This window comes from Corythoichthys intestinalis, chromosome 7 (assembly GCF_030265065.1).
Source record: "Corythoichthys intestinalis isolate RoL2023-P3 chromosome 7, ASM3026506v1, whole genome shotgun sequence".
NCBI lineage: Eukaryota > Metazoa > Chordata > Actinopteri > Syngnathiformes > Syngnathidae > Corythoichthys > Corythoichthys intestinalis.
In genome coordinates, this window is record NC_080401.1 from 42,764,149 (window position 1) to 42,786,333 (window position 22,185).

The 22,185-nt window shown below is 41.1% G+C and overlaps 1 protein-coding gene across 7 annotated transcripts in view; it reads right to left on the bottom strand.

Annotated features, from left to right (window-relative positions):
* Positions 1–22,185, bottom strand: part of dot1l (DOT1-like histone H3K79 methyltransferase) — a 64,659-nt gene that overhangs the window by 24,093 nt on the left and 18,381 nt on the right. For 6 of the 7 annotated variants that reach the window (XM_057840788.1, XM_057840783.1, XM_057840786.1 and 3 more), the window contains exons 2-25: positions 21,160–21,203; positions 20,988–21,062; positions 18,999–19,062; positions 18,668–18,896; positions 18,503–18,597; positions 18,274–18,336; positions 18,150–18,205; positions 17,986–18,065; positions 14,435–14,503; positions 14,234–14,340; positions 13,637–13,678; positions 13,457–13,552; positions 13,161–13,377; positions 12,973–13,086; positions 12,790–12,881; positions 12,584–12,685; positions 9,994–10,131; positions 8,430–8,555; positions 6,193–6,629; positions 6,024–6,123; positions 5,799–5,948; positions 5,680–5,722; positions 1,165–1,775; positions 894–1,099 (exon numbers count right to left, since the gene is read on the bottom strand). In XM_057840788.1, the coding sequence (XP_057696771.1) occupies positions 894–1,099; positions 1,165–1,775; positions 5,680–5,722; positions 5,799–5,948; positions 6,024–6,123; positions 6,193–6,629; positions 8,430–8,555; positions 9,994–10,131; positions 12,584–12,685; positions 12,790–12,881; positions 12,973–13,086; positions 13,161–13,377; positions 13,457–13,552; positions 13,637–13,678; positions 14,234–14,340; positions 14,435–14,503; positions 17,986–18,065; positions 18,150–18,205; positions 18,274–18,336; positions 18,503–18,597; positions 18,668–18,896; positions 18,999–19,062; positions 20,988–21,062; positions 21,160–21,203 (3,356 nt within the window). The remainder of the gene's footprint in view (positions 1–893; positions 1,100–1,164; positions 1,776–5,679; positions 5,723–5,798; positions 5,949–6,023; positions 6,124–6,192; positions 6,630–8,429; positions 8,556–9,993; positions 10,132–12,583; positions 12,686–12,789; positions 12,882–12,972; positions 13,087–13,160; positions 13,378–13,456; positions 13,553–13,636; positions 13,679–14,233; positions 14,341–14,434; positions 14,504–17,985; positions 18,066–18,149; positions 18,206–18,273; positions 18,337–18,502; positions 18,598–18,667; positions 18,897–18,998; positions 19,063–20,987; positions 21,063–21,159; positions 21,204–22,185) is intronic. The other variant, XM_057840782.1, reaches the window with a different exon arrangement.

The window sequence follows — 22,185 nt, forward strand, 5'->3', positions numbered from 1 at the left end:
GGACCTGAGCAGCAAGCCTGCTGAGGGGCTCTGCTAACTTACTAGCACGGTCAATACAAAGTTGCACTAGTTGAATCGGGTTGGGGGGTTTTACCAAATGCGCTACTGCCCTCCAGTGGCCAGTTTTATTGCTTTAAAATTAGTTTTGAGGCTTGTTTTTTGTTTCAGAGATAGATGGGAAGCTATAGATTCTTCTTGTAAAAAAAAAAAAAAAAAAAAAAAAACAAAAGACATATAAATACAATTTTGGGACAATGAAGCATTTAAAAATAGAACGTACTGTATTTATACATTTCTGGGAGCAAATGAGTTAAGCATTCGGACAACACGAGTTGGTGATGTTGATGCGTGTTTATCTGGCTAAGAAATACATTTTTGATCAATCAAATATTTCTGTGTAACATCTATGTGAATATCCAATGTTAAGGTATGGACAACTGCGCCTTACAGTCAGGAACGGCATATATGTGGATTTATTTCCAAAATGTTGTGAAATATGGCCAGTGCGGCTTATAATCAGGCGCGCTTTATAGTCCAGAAATTACGATAATTGCTAGATTAGTTTAAAAAAAAAAAAGGGGGGGGGGGGGGCGGGGGGATATTGGAATCGTCGACTAATCGTTAAAAAAGTTTGCTGACTAATCTGAAGGAAAATAGTCCTTTGGGACAGCCCTAGACCTCTTATGAGTAAAAAGACAAATGAACAGTGTTGTCCCTTGTCCAGACACAGTCTCAATTAAGGGAAACAAAAGATGGTCCACTCCATTGAACCCTCTGGAACAGAGCTCTCTTCCGAGAGCGGCAACCTAAACTGTGCACTTGTACGCAAGTTGTAATGCCTTTAGTGTAACTAGTAGCATAATTCACTACTCAACTAGTTTGAAATAAATTACCGTGAGCTGGTGCTGTCAGCCGGGTATCCTGAGTCCTCATCATCAGTGCTGGGGGCAGAGGAGTAAAGACCAGTGCCGTTGACCTCCAAGGGGCGCTCCCGCTTTAGTACTGGAGGTTGGTCCAGGGTCGTCGCGCCCGGGCTGCGGCTCGATTGCTCGGGCGAGGAGATGGCGGCGATCTCCAGGGGCTGGTTGATGTTATTCACCTGTTGATGAGGGACATTACCTCACCTTTAAATACCAAGATCAAATTTGTCAGCGGGATTCTCACCATGGAATTGATGTTGAGAGGCGATCCAGAGGAATGGTTGTTTGCACTGATTCCGGGGAAGGACCTCCGCTTTGGGGAGCCGCTGGCTGTGACGACTCCCGTAGAGCCTCGCTTCCGCCTCCCCCTCTTGCGCCCTTCTTGAGTAGCGAGGCCGTGTGCAGGGTGTGATGACGACAAGTGAGTATGATGCGCACCGGGTGGCTGGTGGTTGTGGTTTCCGTGGTTGCTGTGGTATCCCTGCTTGGTTGAGCCAGCGTGGTGGTGGAGGCGCGATCCACCGGTCACGCCGCCTACGCCTCCTGATGACGAGGAAGAAGAGGAGGAGGAGGAGGACGAAGAGGAGAAGAAAATTCTCCTCCGCAGCTCATTGTCTTGGGGCTCAGTGTCCGACTCGGCCTCCTGACGTTCCTGGCTGTCTTCTGGAAGAATCCTCGGGGGTCCATCTGCATAATGAAGAACCCCTCCGGTGCCGAGTGTGGGGCTCTGGATCGGACCTCCTCTGCTCATGGGTCCCGCCAGAGGGGTGTTCGTGTGGAGAGGCGATGAAGAAGCACCATTTTGTTCCTCTGGGTGGAGACCTCCATTCATGAGCCCTGAGCTAGACGAATAACCTACAGTGAACAACAAAGACAAAGTACAATTAGTGTTCCTGCTATATATAGAGGTTGGTTCATTATTTCCTTAGGTAACTTGTTAGACATTTTGGTTGTGTGTAGGGGTAGGAAAAAATTCGAAATGGTGATATATCGTGATACTTTGTATCCCAAAAGGTTATCGATATGCTCCTGCCAAGAATCGAGATATATTTTTAAAAGGTGTCACTGTTGGTTTAAATGGCCCAAAATTACCTCATTGCCTGGCATTGGCTGTCACTGACGGCCATAAACGTTCAATCAGTTTGAAGTGGGAGTTCAAATGGATTGGACGCCTACAAGTGAAACTCATTCCAAGTCTCAGCAGAAGCTTGTTTTTCTGTTTATTAGTCATTTTGTAAAATATCTTAGGTTGATTTCCTGACCAATGTATCAATAATCGTTGTATCGCCATATCGGTAGATCGTTATCGCAAGCTTTGTATCACAAATCGTATCGTATAGTGAGGTACCAAGAGGTTCCCACTCCTAATTGTGTTCCAAGGGTTGTTGATGTAACAAGTGACAATATCAATCTCTCAGATTAAAATATGGTGTGGTGTAAAAAGAGGAGACCAAAACCATTAGAAGTTAAATCTTGTGCCAGGATCCGACCCGGCCCAAAATGTTAAGCATTCACATTCGGGTCGGGTCGGGCCGCCCTGCCAGACTAATAATATATTTAAAAAAAAAAAAAAAAAAATGGAGAGCAGGCTCTCTGTATTGCGCTTTTGCTTGTGCGTGCACGCACGCACGCACGCACATGAATGCCGTGGCGCCGCCCTCTTTTTCATTTTCTCCTGCTCTGGCGCCTTCCGCGTGTACACAATTCCACAACTCCTCATCCTCGTGGTACTTTTTCAATATGGAGCAGCAAAAAGTTAAAAACAAACTGAAGACGGGGGAATGGAAGAGGCAAGAATGCACGGGTAGGAGTGAGGTGTGGAAAGAATTTCAATTGATCGTGGAAGATGCAACAAAAGACTGTCGGCTTCGTCGAATGCAACAAATATATACCCAAAACTTTCCAAGTTGGCAAAAAAAAAGTGTCAAATCGCCATTTTTAGTCCGAGCCGGTCTAATTATTTCCCTTATTTCACAGGAATAAAGAGCAGGACTTGAGGCCGCAAGTTGCAGTCTGCAGTCAAGGCCAGCCCGCAGTTTAAAAGCTTTTATTTCATTTTTATTTTTTTATATTTTTGGTATTGTTGTAATTACAATAAAGAATGTTATTTCAAAGGATTTGTAGTTTTTTTTTTTGTTTTTTTTTTTGCTGCTGTTCCCTCTCCTCGTCAGAGAGGCGCGTCCATGTAAGAACAATATCCCACACACTAAGAAATATATTTGACAAACTTTCCCAGCGTTATTTCATTGTGTAAATGCTTTGATAAATTCTCATAAAAATATGTAGACTTTAAATATTGAGTAAACTTTTTTTCCCTGACAACTGTGAATTCGTTACGGAAGACATTTTTATTTATGCACACAAAGGCAACACAAATGTGATCCTTTAGAATCTTCTGTGTGTGTCTGCAAAACCGCATTTTTTTTTTTTTAATATTAAATTTTCCCAGCGTTATTTCGTTGCGTAAATGTTTTTATAATGACCATAAAAATATGTAGACTATTTAAACATTAAGAAAACTTGCGTTTTTTCTGCCAACTCGAAGAAATGAAAATAAATTGCTGCTGCGTTTTTTGTCTTTTTTTCCCGCGTCACTCCAACAAATAAAAAAATTTAAAAATCGGGTTTTTCGTGCTCGGGCCTGCAAATCTAGTTAATTGATCGGGCTCGGGCCGGGTCGGGCCTCAATACCAGCGGGCCGTGTCGGGTCGGGCTGGATTTTTTAGGCCCGAACTAGGCTCTAAAAACCATTCTTGGCATCAAATTCAAGAAAAATCTGACAGCAACAAAAAAAAAATCATTCGTTCCGGAGTGGCTTTCGTATGACGAACCGCATATTACATGTAAAACGCCGAATTTGTTCTAAGCACTAGAGGCGTGCGAAATTTCCGATTCTTAGACTATTCGCGATTCGGCAGTGGAAGATTTCTGAATGATTCACAAACATCCAAATTCCGATTATTGAATTATACCAGGTAAATGGAACTAAAACACACTCAGCGCATTAATGACATCTGTCATGATGTCATTAATGCTCATGGCAGTGTCATTTCATAACTATCATGGTCTTATGACAGTTTTATGGTGCCACTGTCAAATAAAGTTTTACCAAATACCAGAGCTAGCAATTTATGAAACAACTGGAAGACTAACTGAAGAAATAATTAGCGCAGAACATGGATTTTGATTATTATTTAATATTTGTAGCGCTGCAATGCATGCTAGGAGGCACGTTGGACGACAACAGTGTTGACAGCAGGTGGCAGCAGAGGATGACTGTCTCCCCCAAGGGAGCAGTGATGGCCAAATGAGGCTTCTTGAAGCAATGAAGCTTTGCAGCCAATTGGTTCAAAGCTTTATGGTGGCTCATTTGGTCTTAGGGCAGTCCTATGATGCCGCTGTCAAATAAAGTGTTACCGGTTAATATAGTTTGGTGCAAATATCCCATAATACAGTGAGGTCAGCTGCTGCTTATTGTCCAGTGCGGCTTATCTATGAACCAATGCTGTTTTCCTGTCAAATTTGGTGGGTGGCGGCTTATAGTCAGGGGCGCCTTATAGTCCAGAAATTACGGTAGTTAGTTTCTAATAATCGAGTAATTGGATAATAAACATTTATTGCGTCGCAGAATAAATTTTAGGGATGTAAAATAAAGGCTTGCCAAGATTGCACTTGCAAAATAAAATTCCCTAGTGTTTCTTCAAACTATGCAGAATTGCACTTTCATTTAAAAATACCTGAGCTTAGCCTCAAATGGTATAAAAAATGAGGATCTAAGTACAACGAAAAAGAACAATTGGCTAACTTGCATAGCAAAAGCAAGCTTGAATACTATAAAATGCTAACGTTTCTTTTAACAATGCTCTCAACAAATCGTTCAAACACACATGCCCACAAAGAACGGCTAAAAAATACCTATAAACTAAATTACCAATAAATTTAAAAAAAACTAACACATTAGCTTAAACAAAAACTTACCGTATCTTGGTTTTAACAGGGAGCAGCTGGATTCAGCCATGTTAAATGAGTTATGTAATATTCACAGTTGCCACTAGGAGGCTATCAAGATCCACCCAAATCAATAAAACTTTCAAAACTAACTATTATCACGCCACTCTAATTATTCGAAGTTATTCGAATGATATTCGGAGCAGCAAAATTTGATGAAGCTTTTTTTCTAATCGAATTACTGTAGTTAATTGACTAATCGTTTCAGAACTAGATTAATAACAGCCAAATACACTTACATCATTCAATATACTGAACCTAACATTTAATACTTGAGGGATGGGGCTTCAGAAGCGTTAGTAGTTTTTTGTCGAAAAACGGCCTTCAACAGGAACAGGCTTACGTCGCAATTATACTTTGCAGACATTTTTAAAGATCGCTTATCTGGACCATAGTGTCGTGGATGAATTATGCATTTACTAGCACATAATTTCTATTTGCCAAAACTCATTAATTTTTATGTAACTTATCTATTCTAGACGAAATGTCCCAATTTAAATCATTTTTCAGCCATCAGCCAAACTAATGTTCGTGTCGGTGCACTGGAAAATGGTGCATTGTCCGCGTTGTTTAAGAGTTCCGTGATTGAAACACAACTTGCTTTAATGCTCTCATTTTTTTATCTCGCTAAACCTTTAACCATTAATTAATCATAATTGACGCATTAACATCCAACCCCTATCAAAACATGTTATTTCTCATTCATTAAAAGAAAAAACTATCCTTATAGAGTCCAAAAGATATTTCTTACCATTGATTTGACTGGCCTGAGACACAGGACTGGGAGTACTTCTCTGCAATGAGACAAAAAACAGCAGATTGTGACACCAAACGAAAAGCGAGACTTATCATATTGCTGAAAATGCTTACCAGCCTCTCAGCCCGGCTGGGTAGCACCACGCTCGCCAATGGAATGCTGACTGGAAGTTTGCTTGGGTGAACAGTGCTCAGTGGAATACTTATTGGAAGGCTTGTGATACTGCTGTCTGCCTGAACAGATGGACTTTTTTCCTTTCCAACCTGAAGGGGAAACAAATTACTGTTTAGCAACCAGAAGAACAACAACCCACATACAAACATGGAATAATCAATTACCCTCTCATTGTTCTTCTGAGTATTCTGGGAATCTAAAGCATTAGGAGATGGGCTGATCTGCTTGGCTCCGACAGGTGAGTGAAGACCACCCATTTCCCCTCTGAAATGTAAGACATGAGTACCATTGAAACAATTTGCCACATTTCAGGAGCTTTTTGCAGCTACACACCTGTGTGTGGGCAGCCCAGGACCTCTCAAGTGGCTAGCGACTGTGGGCTCCTGGTTGAGATGCCTGCGCAAGGCAATTTTAGCCGGGGAGAAGCGTGTGTAGTCGGGAAGAGCGTGGGAGACGTGCTGCCTCTGTCGAGCCTCCGGCATGGACGCTGCGAGATCGTGGTCGGGAGAAATTGGCAGATAGCGAGAAAGAAGCTCCGCTTTGGCGTTCCCGCGCTCGAAAGAGGGCGAGCTAGTGCCGTTGATGGAGCAGTCCGGACTTATGCCGTTGAGAGATGTGACTGAGGACATGCTGAACTTTGAGGTGTCCATGTCAGCGGAGGAACGGGATTCCAGGTTCTTTCTGTAAGGGGACCCCTCACGAGGGCTGTAAGACTTGAGCTGAAGAAGCTCTTGCTGCCGTTGACTTTTCTCCAGCTCCACAATGCTAATCTGAAAACAGCAGAGGGAGCCATTATATCATTCAACAAGCCCCAAATGTGTCCCTATACAGTGGGGAGAACAGCTATTTGATACACTGTCGATTTTGCTGGTTTTCCCACTTGCAAAGCATGTAGAGGTCTGTAATTTGTATCATAAGTTCTCTTCAACTCTGAGGGACGGAATCTAATACAAAAAAACAGAAAATCCCGTTGTATGATTTTTAAATAATAAATTTGCATTTAATTGCATGAAATAAGTATTTGAAACATCACAAAAATCGAACTTAATATTTGGTACAGAAACCTTTGTTTGCTATTACAGATACCAAAAGTTTCCTGTAGTCCTTGACAAGGTTTGCACACACTGCAGCAGGGATTTTGGCCCACTCCTCCATGCAGATCTTCTCCAGAGCCTTCAGGTTTCGGGGCTGCTGCCGGGCAACACGGACTCCTAGCTCCCTCCATAGATTTTCTATCGGATTCATATCTGGTGACTGGCTAGGCCACTCCAGGACCTTAAGATGCTTCTTACGGAGCCACTCTTTAGTTGCCTTGGCTGTGTGCTCTGGGTCGTTGTCATGCTGGAAGACCCAGCCACGACCCATCTTCAGGGCTCTCACTGAAGGAAGGAGGTTGTCAGCAAAGATCTGGCGATACATAGCCCCATCCATCCTCCCCTCAATACGGTGCAGTCGTCCTGTACCCTTGGCAGAGAAGCAGCCCCAAAAAATGATGTTTCCTCCTCCATGTTTCACGGTTGGGATGGTGTTCTTGGGGTTGTACTCATCCTTCTTTTTCCTTCAAACACAACGAGCCGAGTTTAGACCATAAAGTTCAATTTTGGTCTCATCCGACCATATGACCTTCTCCCATTGCTCCTCTGGATCATCCAGATGGTCAGTGGCAAACTTCAGACATGTCTGGACATGCACTGGCTTCAGCAGCGGGACCCTGCGTGCGCTGTAGGATTTTAATCCATGACGGCGTAATGTGTTTCCGATGGTTTTCTTCGAGACTGTGGTTCCAGCTCTCTTCAGGTCATTGACCAGGTCCTGCCGTGTAGTTCTGGGCTGATCCCTCACCTTCCTCATGATCAGTGATGCCCCACGAGGTGAGATCTTGCATGGAGCCCCAGAACGAGGCAGATTGACCGTCAACTTGAACTTCTTCCATTTTCTAAAAATCGCTCCAACAGTTGTTACCTTCTCACCAAGCTGCTTGCTTATTTTCCTGTAGCCCATCCCAGCCTTGTGCAGGTCTATTATTTTATCCCTAGTGTCCTTACACAGCTCTTTGGTCTTGGCCAATGTGGAGAGGTTGGAGTTTGTTTGTTTGAGCATGTGAACAGGTGTGTTTTATACAGGTAACAAGTTCAAACAGGTGCAGTTACTTCTGGTAATGAGTGGAGAACAGGAGGGGTTCTTAAAAAAAAGAACTAAGAGCCGAAATATTTACTAGTTGGTAATGTATCAAATACTTATTTCATGCAGTTAAATACTAATTTATTATTTAAAAATTATACAATGTGATTTTCTGGATTTTTGTATTAGATTCTGTCCCTCACAGTTGAAGAGAACTTATGATACAAATTACAGACCTCTACATGGCTTGCAAGTGGGAAAACCAGCAAAATCGGCAGTGTATCAAATACTTGTTCTCCCCACTGTACTTCTCAATTTGAGATCACCAACACCTGTTAAACTAGCAGTGCTCTCAACTCACTGGCTCCCATCAAAATTCAAATGAATTGGTCAATGGCGACCATCAGTAAAACTGGCAATTTTCGTCCAAACGCGTATTTCAATCCTACCTGCAACTCCAAGCAGTGCCTCTCCTTCTCAGAGATCTGTTTCCGCAGTGCCATTTTCTCCTTCAGCAGACTCTCCAGACACAAATTGCCCCAATCCAACTTCAGCTCCTCACATCGAGACTTAAGCTGAAATGCAAACTCCATTTAAATTCTCATCACTAAATCATACATTTACCCTGGATATACACTTCTGTTCAGAATACATACTCAAATGAAACAGAACAAATAAAGGGACTGTGATGATGGCACTTATGTTAAGGCACGATTAAAATAATTAACTGAGTTAATTAATTTGTGAGATAACTCCTAAGTGTAAGGCTAAATTAAACGCAACACAATTAAATATTAAAGTGTTCACTGCCAGTTGAGAAAATGTTTGGTGGTAGTAAGCAAAATAGGAACTTTCACATTAAAAACATCCTTAAATGGCAATAATAGCCTGTAAATACAAACATTATTCCACTTGAATTCAACAACAATTAACTATTTTAATGACCTTTTCTTGTCTTATGTTAAAAGTTTTGTTGACGTTTAGATTTACAGCAGGTTTTTTTTCTCGATATTTATTTGTGTTGTCTTGACAAATGCAACTGTATCCAATGTGTTTATTCACTCTGCATCCATGCGGGCATATATCCGAAATGTATCAGATTTGGATCGTGTTTCTAATTCCAGCCATAGACTTCATAATGGTATTGACGGGTCAGATCGGTCATGCACTGCGCCTCGCCTTCAAGTAGGGGGCCGGCCACATCAAGAGGAGCAATTCAAACACGCATGCAGCGATCGAATGCCGGATTTCTGTTGAAAAAGTATGAAAGCTGTACTGCATACAAAAAGGAAGGATTGTCTCAGGAGTGATTTGTTCAAAGATTCAAGGTGATTATTATATATTTCGTTCCATGCATGCATTTTGAAACGTTGTGAAAAAAATCAATGGGAGGTATTAGCCGCTACTGCATTGGCATCATTGTTCGCAATATTTACGTAAAATAAATGCTAACTGCACATTTTTTTGCTTTTAACCAATAATGGAGACGTTTTACGTCAATATCTATGAAGAATTCAAGGATTTAAGCATTTATTCAAAATAATTTTCACTAGAAAAGCTGTGTTTACATAAGGCGGCCGCTAGCTACATTTACTAACTGACTAGCATTGTACTTCGACATATTTGTGTAAAATAAATGCTAACTGCACGTTTTTTTTTTCTTTTAACCAATAATTGAGACTGTTTTACGTCCATATCTATAAAGAATTCAGGGATTTAAGCATTTATTCTCAAGAATTTTCAACGAAAAAAGCTCTTTGTGATTCCACTCGGTCAGCTTTGACGGCCTCGCCAACAATGCAGGCCCCCTACTTATCGGCCCCGCACTCTGTGTCCCGTCAATACATTATGAAGTCTATGTTCCAGCCACATGAGTTTGTACTAATTTACACTGGCATGACATAAATCCCAACTTGTGCCACTTGATGGGTGGAAATAAATAATGATATCACTTGACCCATGCAGTGTAAATCCAAACCATAAATTGAAACCCGAACAATACTGGCATCTCACCAGCAGCACGCTTTGATCTCTTAGTAAAGCCATGTCTCTTTCAAGCTGTTTGGTCTGCTCTTTCAGCTGATGGTTGTGGGCCGATATCTCCTTCTGGGCTTGCAGCAGGTCCTCCACAGTGAGAGCTTTCACTCCCAGCTAACCCACACACACAAAAACACAATGTCACTTTTCAATGTGCCAGACAAGCGTGTCCTTGATGACAATGCAGTGATGCAGCATGTGGGATTCTCATGTACTTGGTGGATGAACAAAGTACACAACACACACAAAAGTAACTTACTGCATTACCTGCCATTTGGCGCTAGATGGCCAATCCATTTTGGCTGAAAAAGCTTGGGAGCGAACAATTGCTGCTAGTGCTGCAACGATTAATCGATTAACTCGAGTATTTGATTAGAAAAAAAAGATTTGAATTAAATTTTGCTGATTCAAGTATTCGTTTGATTATTGTGGCGTTGTAATGGTTTATTTTGAAAGTGTTTGCATTCAGTTTTATTGATTTGAGTGGATATGCTGCCCTCAAGTCTGCCTCATTTTACATTGGTGAATCCAGCTGCTCCATGTTCAGACTAACATATGCTAAGTTTTTGTGTGAGCTAATGTCTTTTTTAATGCATTCATAATTTAGTTTATGAGTACATTTAGCCGTTTTTTGTGGGAATATGTGTCTGAACCATTTGTTAAGAGCATTGTAAAAAAAAAATAATAATAAATAAAAAAAAAGTTAGCATTTTATAGCATTTAAGCTAGCGGATTTTTGCTATGTAAGTTAGCCAATTGGTGTTTTGTTAAACATAGAACCTTATTTAATTATTTTTTTATATCGTTGGAGGCTCAGCTCAGGTATTTTAATTTTTCATGTTCCTTATCCGATTACTCGATTATTCGACAAACTAGTTCATCGATTAATCGACTATTAAAATAATCGATAGCTGCAGCCCTAATTGCTGCTATCCCTCCCTATCAAAATGAGCCAGCCGTCTAGCGCTGTCAATAGAACTGAAGCATAAGAATTCATTGGCAGTAGGCATGTGCCAGTTACCGGTTTCAAGGTTTACCGCGGTATGTAAACGTCATGGTTCCAAAACCAATAAAATTTTCAGTCATACCGTAGTACGGTATTAGCTATTTTTATGTCCCAAAAAAACAGCTAGAAATCCGTGGCTTGGAGCACCAGCGTTCACCCCTCCCCCTCCGGTTGTTGCTTTGTCCAGTGTCTGTTGGTGACACAAGTATGTCGCCGTGCTGTAGAGTAGACACAATGGCTGAAGGTGGTGAAACTACACCTGAGCTTTTTCCCCCTTCAAAAAAGGCAAAGTCACTAGTATGGGACTACTTAGGCTACCGAAAAGAAACAGACGGCCGCGGCTTAGAGGAGGAAGGACAGCCGACGTGCAAGACATGCTTGCGGAGGGCGGTTGTCAGGGGGAGGCAGCACCTCCAACGTGATTTCACATTTAAGTGACCATCATCCGTCACTTTATATAAAATTTAAGGTAAGTAAAGGCTGTCATGAACGTTTCCCATCAACTACGAGAGTTTACTCCAGCGTGTTTAGTGTGTCTAGCGATGGTAAAACAAATACTATAACTTAAGCTTGTTAACAAGGCCGATAACATGGGTAGTTAGCATGACAAGATGGCTAACTAGTTTCCTCTCCACCATTCAAAATAACATTTTCAATACAGCCTGTGGTGTTTTTTCTCTCTGGGAACGTTCTGTGTTGAGAGGGTGTGTGTGTATAATATGTAAATAATGATATGAGTCATAATGGTAGTCACACACGTGCTCTGTCTCTTGCTCTCGCTCTCTATTAATATTCAACTAATTAATATTAATAATAGTGATATGTGTTTAGCATCAAATCAATTTGATCATACATTGCTTAAGTCCAGTTCTATATTACCTAGCGTTCTTGTTCTAATGTTGAGCAACTTGAGCTGTGGCTGTGGGTTTAGTCTACAAGTTCTATAGATTTCAATTTTATTTAAAATATTTAAGTTATTTATTTTTTGTTATTTCATTAATTTTAACATTATATCCATGTTGATGTTCCAATTTGCAAATATGTTGTGAAAAATATTTTTTAAAAGCCTGTTCAATGGGGAAAAAAAAAAAATTTTAACCCATACATCTATAAATAACACATTTTAGAGCCTATCATCGCAATACCGTGATACCGCGATATTTTTGCTCATCATATTGTCAAGATCTCATACCGGCGCATGTCTAACTGGCAGCCCTCTCACTTCAAATTAATTGGAAGTCCATCGCCATCAGTGGCAGCCAATGAGTTAATGGTTGAACAACTTAAAGGGACAGACAACACCGAGGAAAAATGACCATGACGGTTGTTCAGTGTCTAGGTGTGCAAATAGCTAGTTTCTTGGACAAATTATTCTTTCTGTTGTGGTGGACATAATAAAGATGTCTTTCCGTTTAAAGCGCAAGTTTTGTAATTATCTTGATTTTTTTTAATCACTAAGTATTAAGTACTAAGTATTTAAGAAAAAATACACCGTAAATGTTGTTGGCAGGCTATCAGTACATTCCACGACATTTCACATCACACATTTTGTGGACTTACCTCATCCAGTTTTGTCTGGAAGAGACCTTTGATTTTGTCTTTGTGAGACTGACAGATGGAATGAAGCTGCTCTGCCTGGATGGTCAAATCCCTGTGTTTTTGCTGTAGACAAAAGCCACGAAATGGGAAATAAGAATTTAGACTTAGGATGGTTAAAATTGTGAGTTAAGCATCACACAAGAAAATAATGTGCTCGGATAAATTACCTTCTCCTGCTCTAAAAGCTGCTGTATATTTGATTGATACTGAGGCGTCTTCATGTAGGCCATAAACTGGAGGTATTGAACTTTGATGTTATCTGTCAGAATACGAGAGTAAACGGTAAATGAAAGAGGTTACTCTAGTTGACTGAAAATACTGGTCTGGATTTCCGCTTATCATCAGCTGACCTAGCAGTTGTTGCAGACCGGGAGGGGTCGGGCTCAGCAGCAGTTGATTGGCTGGATAGTGCTGAACCTTAGGAGGTAGTTGGTAAAAGGGACTCCGCGGTTGCAGGTATGCATCTGTTACAGAAATATGAGAATATAATTCCTTTCAATATTAAGATGATGAATAGTGTCTGGTGTGATTCACTGACCCTGAGGGGGAGCTGCAGAAAGTGTCTTGGCATGCAGCAATTCCAAAGCGCTCTGGTTCTTCTTCTTCTCGACAGCCGGTGACGCCTTCTTGGGTCGACCCCTCTTCTTGTTATTCAGTTTGCGACCCTTGGCCAAGACTTTTGTTTGGCGGGGCTTGGCAGATGGCTTGACCACAGTCACCAATGGGGGGCGCTCCTCCTCCTCACAGGAGTCCTGCTGTAATCAGCAAAGATGATCACTTTTCGTGTTAGCTAAAATGCATGCAGGGATCGCATGTAGTAGGCCAATGCTCTACCTTATTTTGTTCCTTAGTTTTGGTGGGTGTGGTGCTATTGCTTTTGCTGTCCTTAGTATCTTTCTGCTGACGTCGCCGAGCTGCCTCTTGCTCTTCCTGAATTGATAAGTTTGATGGATAGGGAAATTCCAATCAAAACAGCTGTGCATTTAGTCACACATAGGAGGATTCAAGACTTACCCTGAGTTTAGGATTTTTGAGACTCGCAAAGTAGTTTTCAAGCTGTAAAAGAGAGAGGGGACATTTTGAAATAAAACCAAGGCATGCATTTCAGAACAACATTTTTTAGGGAACCACACAGTGATGTGAAGTGGGGAGAGATAAATCACTAAAACTGCTTGCGCACTCACCCCTCCCCATCACACCCAAATCTAACCATCTTCCCTATTCCTATCCTATTGGTTATAGGGATATCCTATCCCCACATGGTGCCCTTTTGGTAAGGGTGGTTGTAAAAGGAGCTTGAAAAGCTACTTCCAGCTAGTAGCATAGTTATTCAATCATCTTTTTACAGGGTAAAGGCCTGTCACGTCGCCACTCAGCTTGTTGTTCTTGTAGACACTAACTTTGATGTCATACTCTTCCGTCATTCGTGAACCGATTGTCTTGTAACTTGGAAGCAATGTAGCATGGGCAAGTATCTATTGATCCTTGGAGCCTGATTTTTAATTTTCTGTATCATGGCTGAATAATTAATTGTAGACTTATTTGTGCCTGTGTTCCTTCTAGGTCACGTGTTAGTCAGTAGTTAATGTGCCTGTTGCTTGTTTTACTTACTATGGTGCGGTCTATGGTGTGCAGATAATAGGAAACTGGCTTTCCAGTCCAGGACACGGAGCCCCTCAGTGGCGAGAGCTCCACCACACGCATTATTGTGCCTATATCTGTAGGGGGGGGGGGGGGGGGGGGGGGGGCAGAGACAAACGTCAAGGCTAAACAACTCACTGGCCGGTCAGGAGATAAAAGTATGGCACTTACCACTCAAGTTTCTGCTATTTATTCGAAAGTTCGAAGGTGCAAATGGTTTGGAGGATACAATTTTTCCACCTGAAAAATAAAATTGTCATGAATTCAAATGTGCAGTGCAAGATGACGCCAAAATTCAGAAGTATGTAATGCCTGTATATGATAAGAATGATTTTTATGAAGGTATTTCCAGGGGGCTTTAAGTACTCAAATTTAACAAGAGGAGGGAGCCAATATTAAAATTTATGTCAAATGAAAGTAGAACCTAAAATTGACCTACACAAAGCACTGTTGGCTTTTGAAAAAAAATTAAGGTTTTTAGGTTTGCCTTATAGTGCGGAAAACACGGTAACTACATTTTTCCTTGATTGGACAAGGGAGGCTTGTACTTGGATAATGCATTACAGGTGTGCTGTCAAACGAAATTTTGTTGCAGGCCACATTGTAGTTATGGTTTCGGATTATGACTGGAACCATATAAATGTTTAATGGCCACATATTATTTTAGTATCCACCAGAGATTGGTGGATGGCTAGTTTGGAAAAAAAGAATTTCTTTATGTTCTCTTTAAGTTACTTTAAAAGGGCTCTTGTTAAAAAAAAAAAATTAGGGCTGTCAAAATTATCGTGTTAACGGGCGGTAATTAGTTTTTTTATTAATCACGTTAAAATATTTGACGCATTTAACGCACATGCCCCGCTCAAACAGATTAAAATGACAGCACAGTGTAATGTCCACTTGTTACTTGTGTTTTTCGGTGTTTTGTCGCCCTCTGCTGGCGCTTGGGTGCGACTGATTTTATGGGTTTCAGCACCACATGAGCACTGTGTAATTATTGACATCAACAATGGCGAGCTACTAGTTTATCTTTTGAAAATTTAACAAATTTTATTAAAACGAAAACATTAAGAGGACTTTTAATATAAAATTTCTATAACTTGTACAAACATTTATCTTTTAAGAACTACAAGTCTTTATATCCATGGATCGCTTTAAAAGAATGTTAATAACGTTAATCTTGTTGATTTATTGTTATAATAAACAAATACAGTACTTATGTACCGTATGTTGAATGTATATACCGTATTTTTCGGACTACAAGTCGCACCTGAGTATAAGTCGCACCAGCCATAAAATGCCCAACGAAGAGAAAAAAAACAAATGCAAGTTGCACCGGAGTATAACTCGCATTTTTGGGGAAATTTACTTGATAAAATTCAACACATATAACAGACATTTCATCTTGAAAGGCAATTTAATATCCATCCATCCATCCATCCATTATCTTCCGCTTAGTCCGGGGGCGGGTCGCGGGGGCAGCAGCTTTAGCAGGGAAGCCCAGACTTCCCTCTCCCCAGCCACCTCAGCCATCTCCTCCGGCGGGATTCCAAGGCGTTCCCAGGCCAGCCGAGCGACATAGTCTCTCCAGCGTGTCCTGGGTCGACCCCGGGGCCTCCCGCCGGTGGGACATGCCCGGAACACCTCTCCAGGGAGGCGTCCAGGAGGCATCCGAACCAGATGCTCGAGCCACCTCAACTGGCTCCTCTCAACGCGGAGGAGTAGCGGCTCGACACAAAGCCCCTCCCAGATGACCGGGCTTCTCACCCCATCTCTAAGGGAGAGCCCGGACACCCTGCGGAGGAAACTCATTTCGGCCGCTTGTATCCGGGATCTTGTTGTTTCGGTCACGACCCACAGCTCGTGACCATAGGTGAGGGTAGGAACGTAGATCGACCGGTAAATCGAGAGCTTCGCCTTTTGGCTCAGCTCCTTCTTCACCACAACGGAACGGTGCAGAGTCCGCATCACTGCAGACGCTGCACCGATCCGCCTGTCAATCTCCCGCTCCCTCCTACCCTCACTCGTGAACAAGACCCCAAGATACAAGAACTCCTCCACTTGGGGCAGGATCTCATCCCCGACCCGGAGAGGGCATGCCACCCTTTTCCGGCTGAGGACCAATGTTGGGAGTAACGCCGTTATAAATAACGCCGTTACGTAACGGCGTTATTTTTTCAGTAACGGGGTAATCTAACTAATTACCTTTTCCACCGTTACCGTTACTGACGGTCAAAAGCGGTGCGTTACTTACTCTGAATAAATTGAAGAAACTACCAGCAGTGTCGAGTCGAGACTCTGCTCTGTTGATTTGTCATCCAAGACTTGGGGTGCGTTCAGGTTCGAGAATAGCGCACGTACTTCTGACTACAAGCTGTTTACCCCTGCTCATTCAATTAGACAATGCTTTCCAAAGTTTGGAAACGTTTCTGTGTTTGCTACACCTGATGCTAGCCTCGTTCCCATCTCCCACTGTCAGCCAGCAATAATTCTGCTTCCATCTTGAGGACGGCAGACGCTTTGAAGGTGACGTGAATTGTCGGAAAACGGGCCTACCTGAATGCAGCCCCTCGAGAGATGTGATGGAAGTGATTGTGATTTTGACTGAGGGTTAGACTCATGTGTCTTCGTAAGCCAATCAGAGCCGGTGATTTCACAAGCAACCCGGAACAACGCGTGCGGCAAACACACACACGCAAAACAGATGCACAGAGTCGGGATGGCAGAGCATTCAGAAGAAAAATTGTCCTTTAAGAGGTGGAGATATAGACACTATTTCAAGTTTGTCGAAATTAAAGGAAAGAACCTGCATGTAATGTGTAACTTATGTCCCGGGGCAAAGCTTTTGTCGACATCTGTGGTAAGCAATTCAAATCTGCTGAAGCACCTAACAAGTTAACTACCTGTCTGTTCTTCTCTATTCCACTGACTCGAATACTGCTCAGAAAATTTCAAATTCTTTGACATACAACAAGTTCTTTTTAAAGTAACGGAAATAGTTACTTTCCCTGGTAACTAGTTACTTTTACTATAGAGTAATTCAGTTACTAACTCAGTTACTTTTTGGAAGAAGTAGTGAGTAATGTAACTAATTACTTTTTTAAAGTAACGTGCCCAACACTGCTGAGGACATGGCGCCACAGACTAAAAGCATGCATTTCAATATAAAAAAGTCAATAATACAATCGAACACACATTGCCAAAGGCAGAACACGAACGTGGCCATTGCTATTAAGTTATTAAGATAACTATAGCATAAAGAACATGCTAACAAGTTTACCAAACCATTAGAGTCACTCCAAAACACCAAAATAACATGTGAAATGATATCATAATGTGTTAATAATTTCACACATAAGTCACTCCTGAGTATAAGTCGCACCCCCAGACTTACAGTCCGAAAAATACGGTATCCGTCTTGTGTCTTATCTTTCCATTCCAACAATAATTTACAGAAAAATATGGCATATTTTATAGATGGTTTGAATTGCGATCAATTACGATTAATTAATTTTTAATCTGTAATTAACTCGATTAAAAATTTTTAATCGTTTGACAGCCCTGTACTAAATATATCTCAACTTTTTAGAAATGATCATTTGAAGTCTTAGTTCAGCGCATTAGAGACAAAGCCACTATTTGAGGGGAAAAAAACACATAGACTGAGTGTCTTTTCTTGGTGTAATCTACATGGAGAAAGCGCAAAAACAAGATGCCATACTAACCTTCCTTCATGTTAGCAAAACGTTCCTTCAGCTGGTGATCTACTTCTGGTCCAAAGGCAAAATTATTCACAAAAATAATACTACAATGAGAAAGAATGAGGCGTCAGTTGGAAAATGTCAGAAAACTTAATAAACACTGCGCTTAAACTATTGTAAACGCCAACCTTGTGTTAGCGATCCTTTCTTTCCATTCTTCAGACAGAAAATCTCCTCTCTCCAACTGGAAAGCAAAGGATTGTTTTCAAAATCCCCAAAACAATGCTATTCAGAAATGTGCACATTACTTACCGTGTACTCGCCATGTTTCTTCCCATACCATTTCATCCACTTTTTAAACTCTTTGTCCATGGTCTGCAAGAAATAACATCAACGTTCCGACACAATTATTACTCCCGAAAGTAGAAAGAGAATCAGAAATTGATACATTTGGAAAACAACTACTGAAACGGTCACTAGCCAATGGACAATTTTCTTAATCGCTTGTTAAAATACAGTTGTTTTGAGTCGTATATTTTACCTCTGCATAGGTTGCTGGAATGTCTGCCTTCTCTACCCCGTAGTAGTGTTTACAGTTGGTCGCTGCTGCAACCTGCAGCACTACCTGACCCACGCCTACACAGTAAAAATATTTGACTGAGTACTGACAAATAAATAGGACTTTCATGCTATCTGGCTAGCCTACCGCTGCCGAGGTCCACGAAGGTATCATCCTCCATCACTTCCATCTCGTCGATGATCTGCGCCACCAGGTCGAAAGAGGTCTCGCCATACACTTCGGGCGAGAAGGGCTCGTAGTTGTTCAGCTTCTCCGGGTCAGTCACCGAGTGGTTGTACACCTGCTGGAGGATGTGTCGCAACAGCCCGTTGGAAGGCCGCTTGTTCAGCTTCATGGGCTGGGTGGTCCCTTTCCACTGAAAGGAAACAATATATTCATATTCAGCTTAGTACACAATAGTATTGTTACATTACTGTTAGTTTAGGATTACGTTACATTCATTTCACTCGGTACTTACCAGCTGGTGAATGCTGTCGATGGCCCTGTTGTATTTGTCGCACAATCTCTGCATACTCTCGAAACTGTTATAATGTAAACAACAAAAACAGCACAAACGTATTGACAACATACAGTGGTACCTTTACATGCCAAGTTAATTCGTTCCAGGACCTTGTTTGTAAGTCGAAATGGTGGTATGTCGAGCAGGATTTTGCCATAAGAATATGTTATAACTCCATTAATTTGTTCCAAAACCCGAAATTCTACACTAAATCCTTAATATATACTGCTGGCACTGTTGCTAACAGCAATTACACAGAGCAAAAAAAAAAAAAAAAAAAGAATAAAAATAAATAGATAATAATAAAATAATAGTAATAATAATAATAAGACCTGTAATGACGTAATGATCGGGTTCTAATGTGGTGAACGTGTTTTGCGTGGTGTACCTGAACGCACCGCTTAGCTGACGTGACAGCGTGCGAGAGGACTATTTACTTTCATTTTTCAAGTTCAGCTTCGGCAGACAGTAGGCATTTTGTGTTGCAAAAGTTCTGAAATAAATGATTAAAAACCTGGCAAAGCTGGCGATTTTATGATTTGTTACAATCATAATATTGTCACCTTAACTTATAAGACTGGCGAATGGAGGTCGGAGGAGGGCCGTCGAGATCGTACACATTCTACAGCCGCATTGTTGAGCCCATTCACAGACGCGCACACCATGCTCATATTTTTTTTTTCATTTCCATCTTCATCTCAATGGCAAGCCTCACTTTTTTCCTTTAATCACCACCTGCACTAACGTTCTTGGAACTCATGTTGATTTCTCTCACAAGAAAATCCGCTGTGCGTCCGTCTTGCAGGAAAACAAAAACGCTATCATAAATCGTCGTATTTCCAGCATGTCGTCGGATGTAGAAACAAATGGCGAGTCAAATTTTACGTCGGATGCCGAAAAGCTTGTGTGTCGATTGTTGAAGCAATTGTATGTCGAGGTACTACTTTATTTGAATTCAAATGATGGAACTGTACAACATAAACTCAACTTCAAAAGAGTGCCCAGACATTGGATAAATCCGAATTAGGTTTATCTTTCTTTTTGTGACAACAGCTTCAAGATGGGTTGTTAAAAAAAGTACTTTAGAAATATGAAAAGTTGTTAAGTAAGAGTTGTTGAGTAATAGAGTTTTGTTTTTATTAAACTTCATTGTTTCTTTTGTCATCCAAAAGTACAGAGAAAATAATGCTTGAATTTGACAATATTTTATAAAATACTAAGTAGGTCCTCCTTTAAATGCCATTTTCTCTTGTCCTAGTGTCCCCCCAATGACCAAACTGAATCGCAAAACCGTTTACACGAGTAGGTATTATGTTTCACTGTTGTTATGATCAATGTGATATTTTGAATATATTAATGATAATTCTTGGAATGTGTTTCCCCACAACATGCATACAACCCTCTTACCATAACCTTTTTATCATGCTAGAAGAAGAACACGTTGGATTTGAAATCAGACAGTTTTCCAAAAGAAAGGCTAAAGCAAATTCATGTCCTTGCTTCAATTTAAAACAAAAAAAATAGCTCACCTTAATTTAATGTATCTCTCTACCTCATGCAACCATGTTATGAACAAAATCAAAAACATGATTTTGTTTTTCTTCATTCACATAAATTTTGGTCAGCAGTAAATGACAGACAGCGAGCTGTTACTTCTCAAAAAAAAAAAGGTAATAGTACAAGATTCGCAACTGTTAATAGGATTATTTCAAGTATTGTAAATATAAAATAAATCATGTAAAAATAGTTTTACCATTGATCTGTAAGATGAGCTAATCAAATCTTTCAAAATTTATTATTACTATTATTGATGAATGTGTAGCAGAAAATCTGAAAAATCAATGCTTATTTTTAAAAATTAGGAAGCCAAAATGTCCTCCAATTCTTGAATGTTCGCTGAACTTCACTCCATCACGCATCTCGTGCGCGTGTCCTTCTGATACTGACCTCTTGGTGTCGTAGTCGATGAGCACATAATTTTCCATTGCCAGCTTGAGGTCTGGAATCTCCTCGCACACCCACCTGTGAAACACATGACAAGAACAATTACGCACATGACAGTCACACAGTAATAAAAAAAAAAAAAAACGGTGAGTAAGAGTGCAGAGGCGACACTTACCGAATGGTCTCGATGATTTCATGGGCAGCATCATGGTGTTTATCCTGGAAGGAGAAAGAAGTGACAATTACTATAATGTCACTATAGATCGGAACAAACACTACAGAACTCCGCCCCCTCCACTATGAAATGTAACCACTTGAGAAGTAAGCTGTCTCTAATAGGATTACACATGCATACACTTACACTATCTGCCTTTGGGTATACTCATAAGCAGAGTGAGGCAATATGTAGGAAGTGACTTCATGATTACAAAGAGCATGTTTGCTTTTCTCAGTCATTACTCACACATTAAACTGCTGTCTATGGCCCTGTTGGATTTGTCACACTGCCTCTGCATACTCTCAAAGCTGATACAATGAAAACAAGAGTGGATAAGTGACATCATATGTAGGTTTTACCAGATCAGGATTTTGGGGATCCACCACTAAGGAATTGCCTGAATTCTGCCTAAATTGACAGTAATATAAGGGTAAAACATCAGTACGGGTAGTCCAAGGGTTAAAGCGTACCCGACTTACATGATTTCGACTTTACGACGCTGGATTGTCCTCCGAAATCTTGTCTCCAGTCTTTTGTCGCGTAAACAGTACCTTATTGTACCTCGGAGTATCTTATTTTTAACTTTATTTTATTAATAAGACTGTTCTGCCCTTTGCCCATTGTTTTGTGATGCATGCTTTTATTTTGACACAGGAAGCGTAGACCAGGTAGTACTTCCGCAAACACGCGAGTAAAAGCGCATGTACACACGAAGAAAAACGTATTTGTGCACACGAAGAGCACATGCGCACACACGAGTAAGAGCGCATTTAAGCCCACGATGAAGTCGCACAGCCGAGTGAGAAAGGGGAAAGATTACAGTTTAGCTCATTATCTAGCTGGGACTAAGCGCCAACGAGTTGCGAGTACACTACAATGACTTATAATGCCCCTTTCCCACTGGAACTAGTGGGTCAACGCGCGTTTTTTCCAAGCTGATGCAACCCACTAGCAATTGGCATTTGGCACCTTTCCCACTGACAA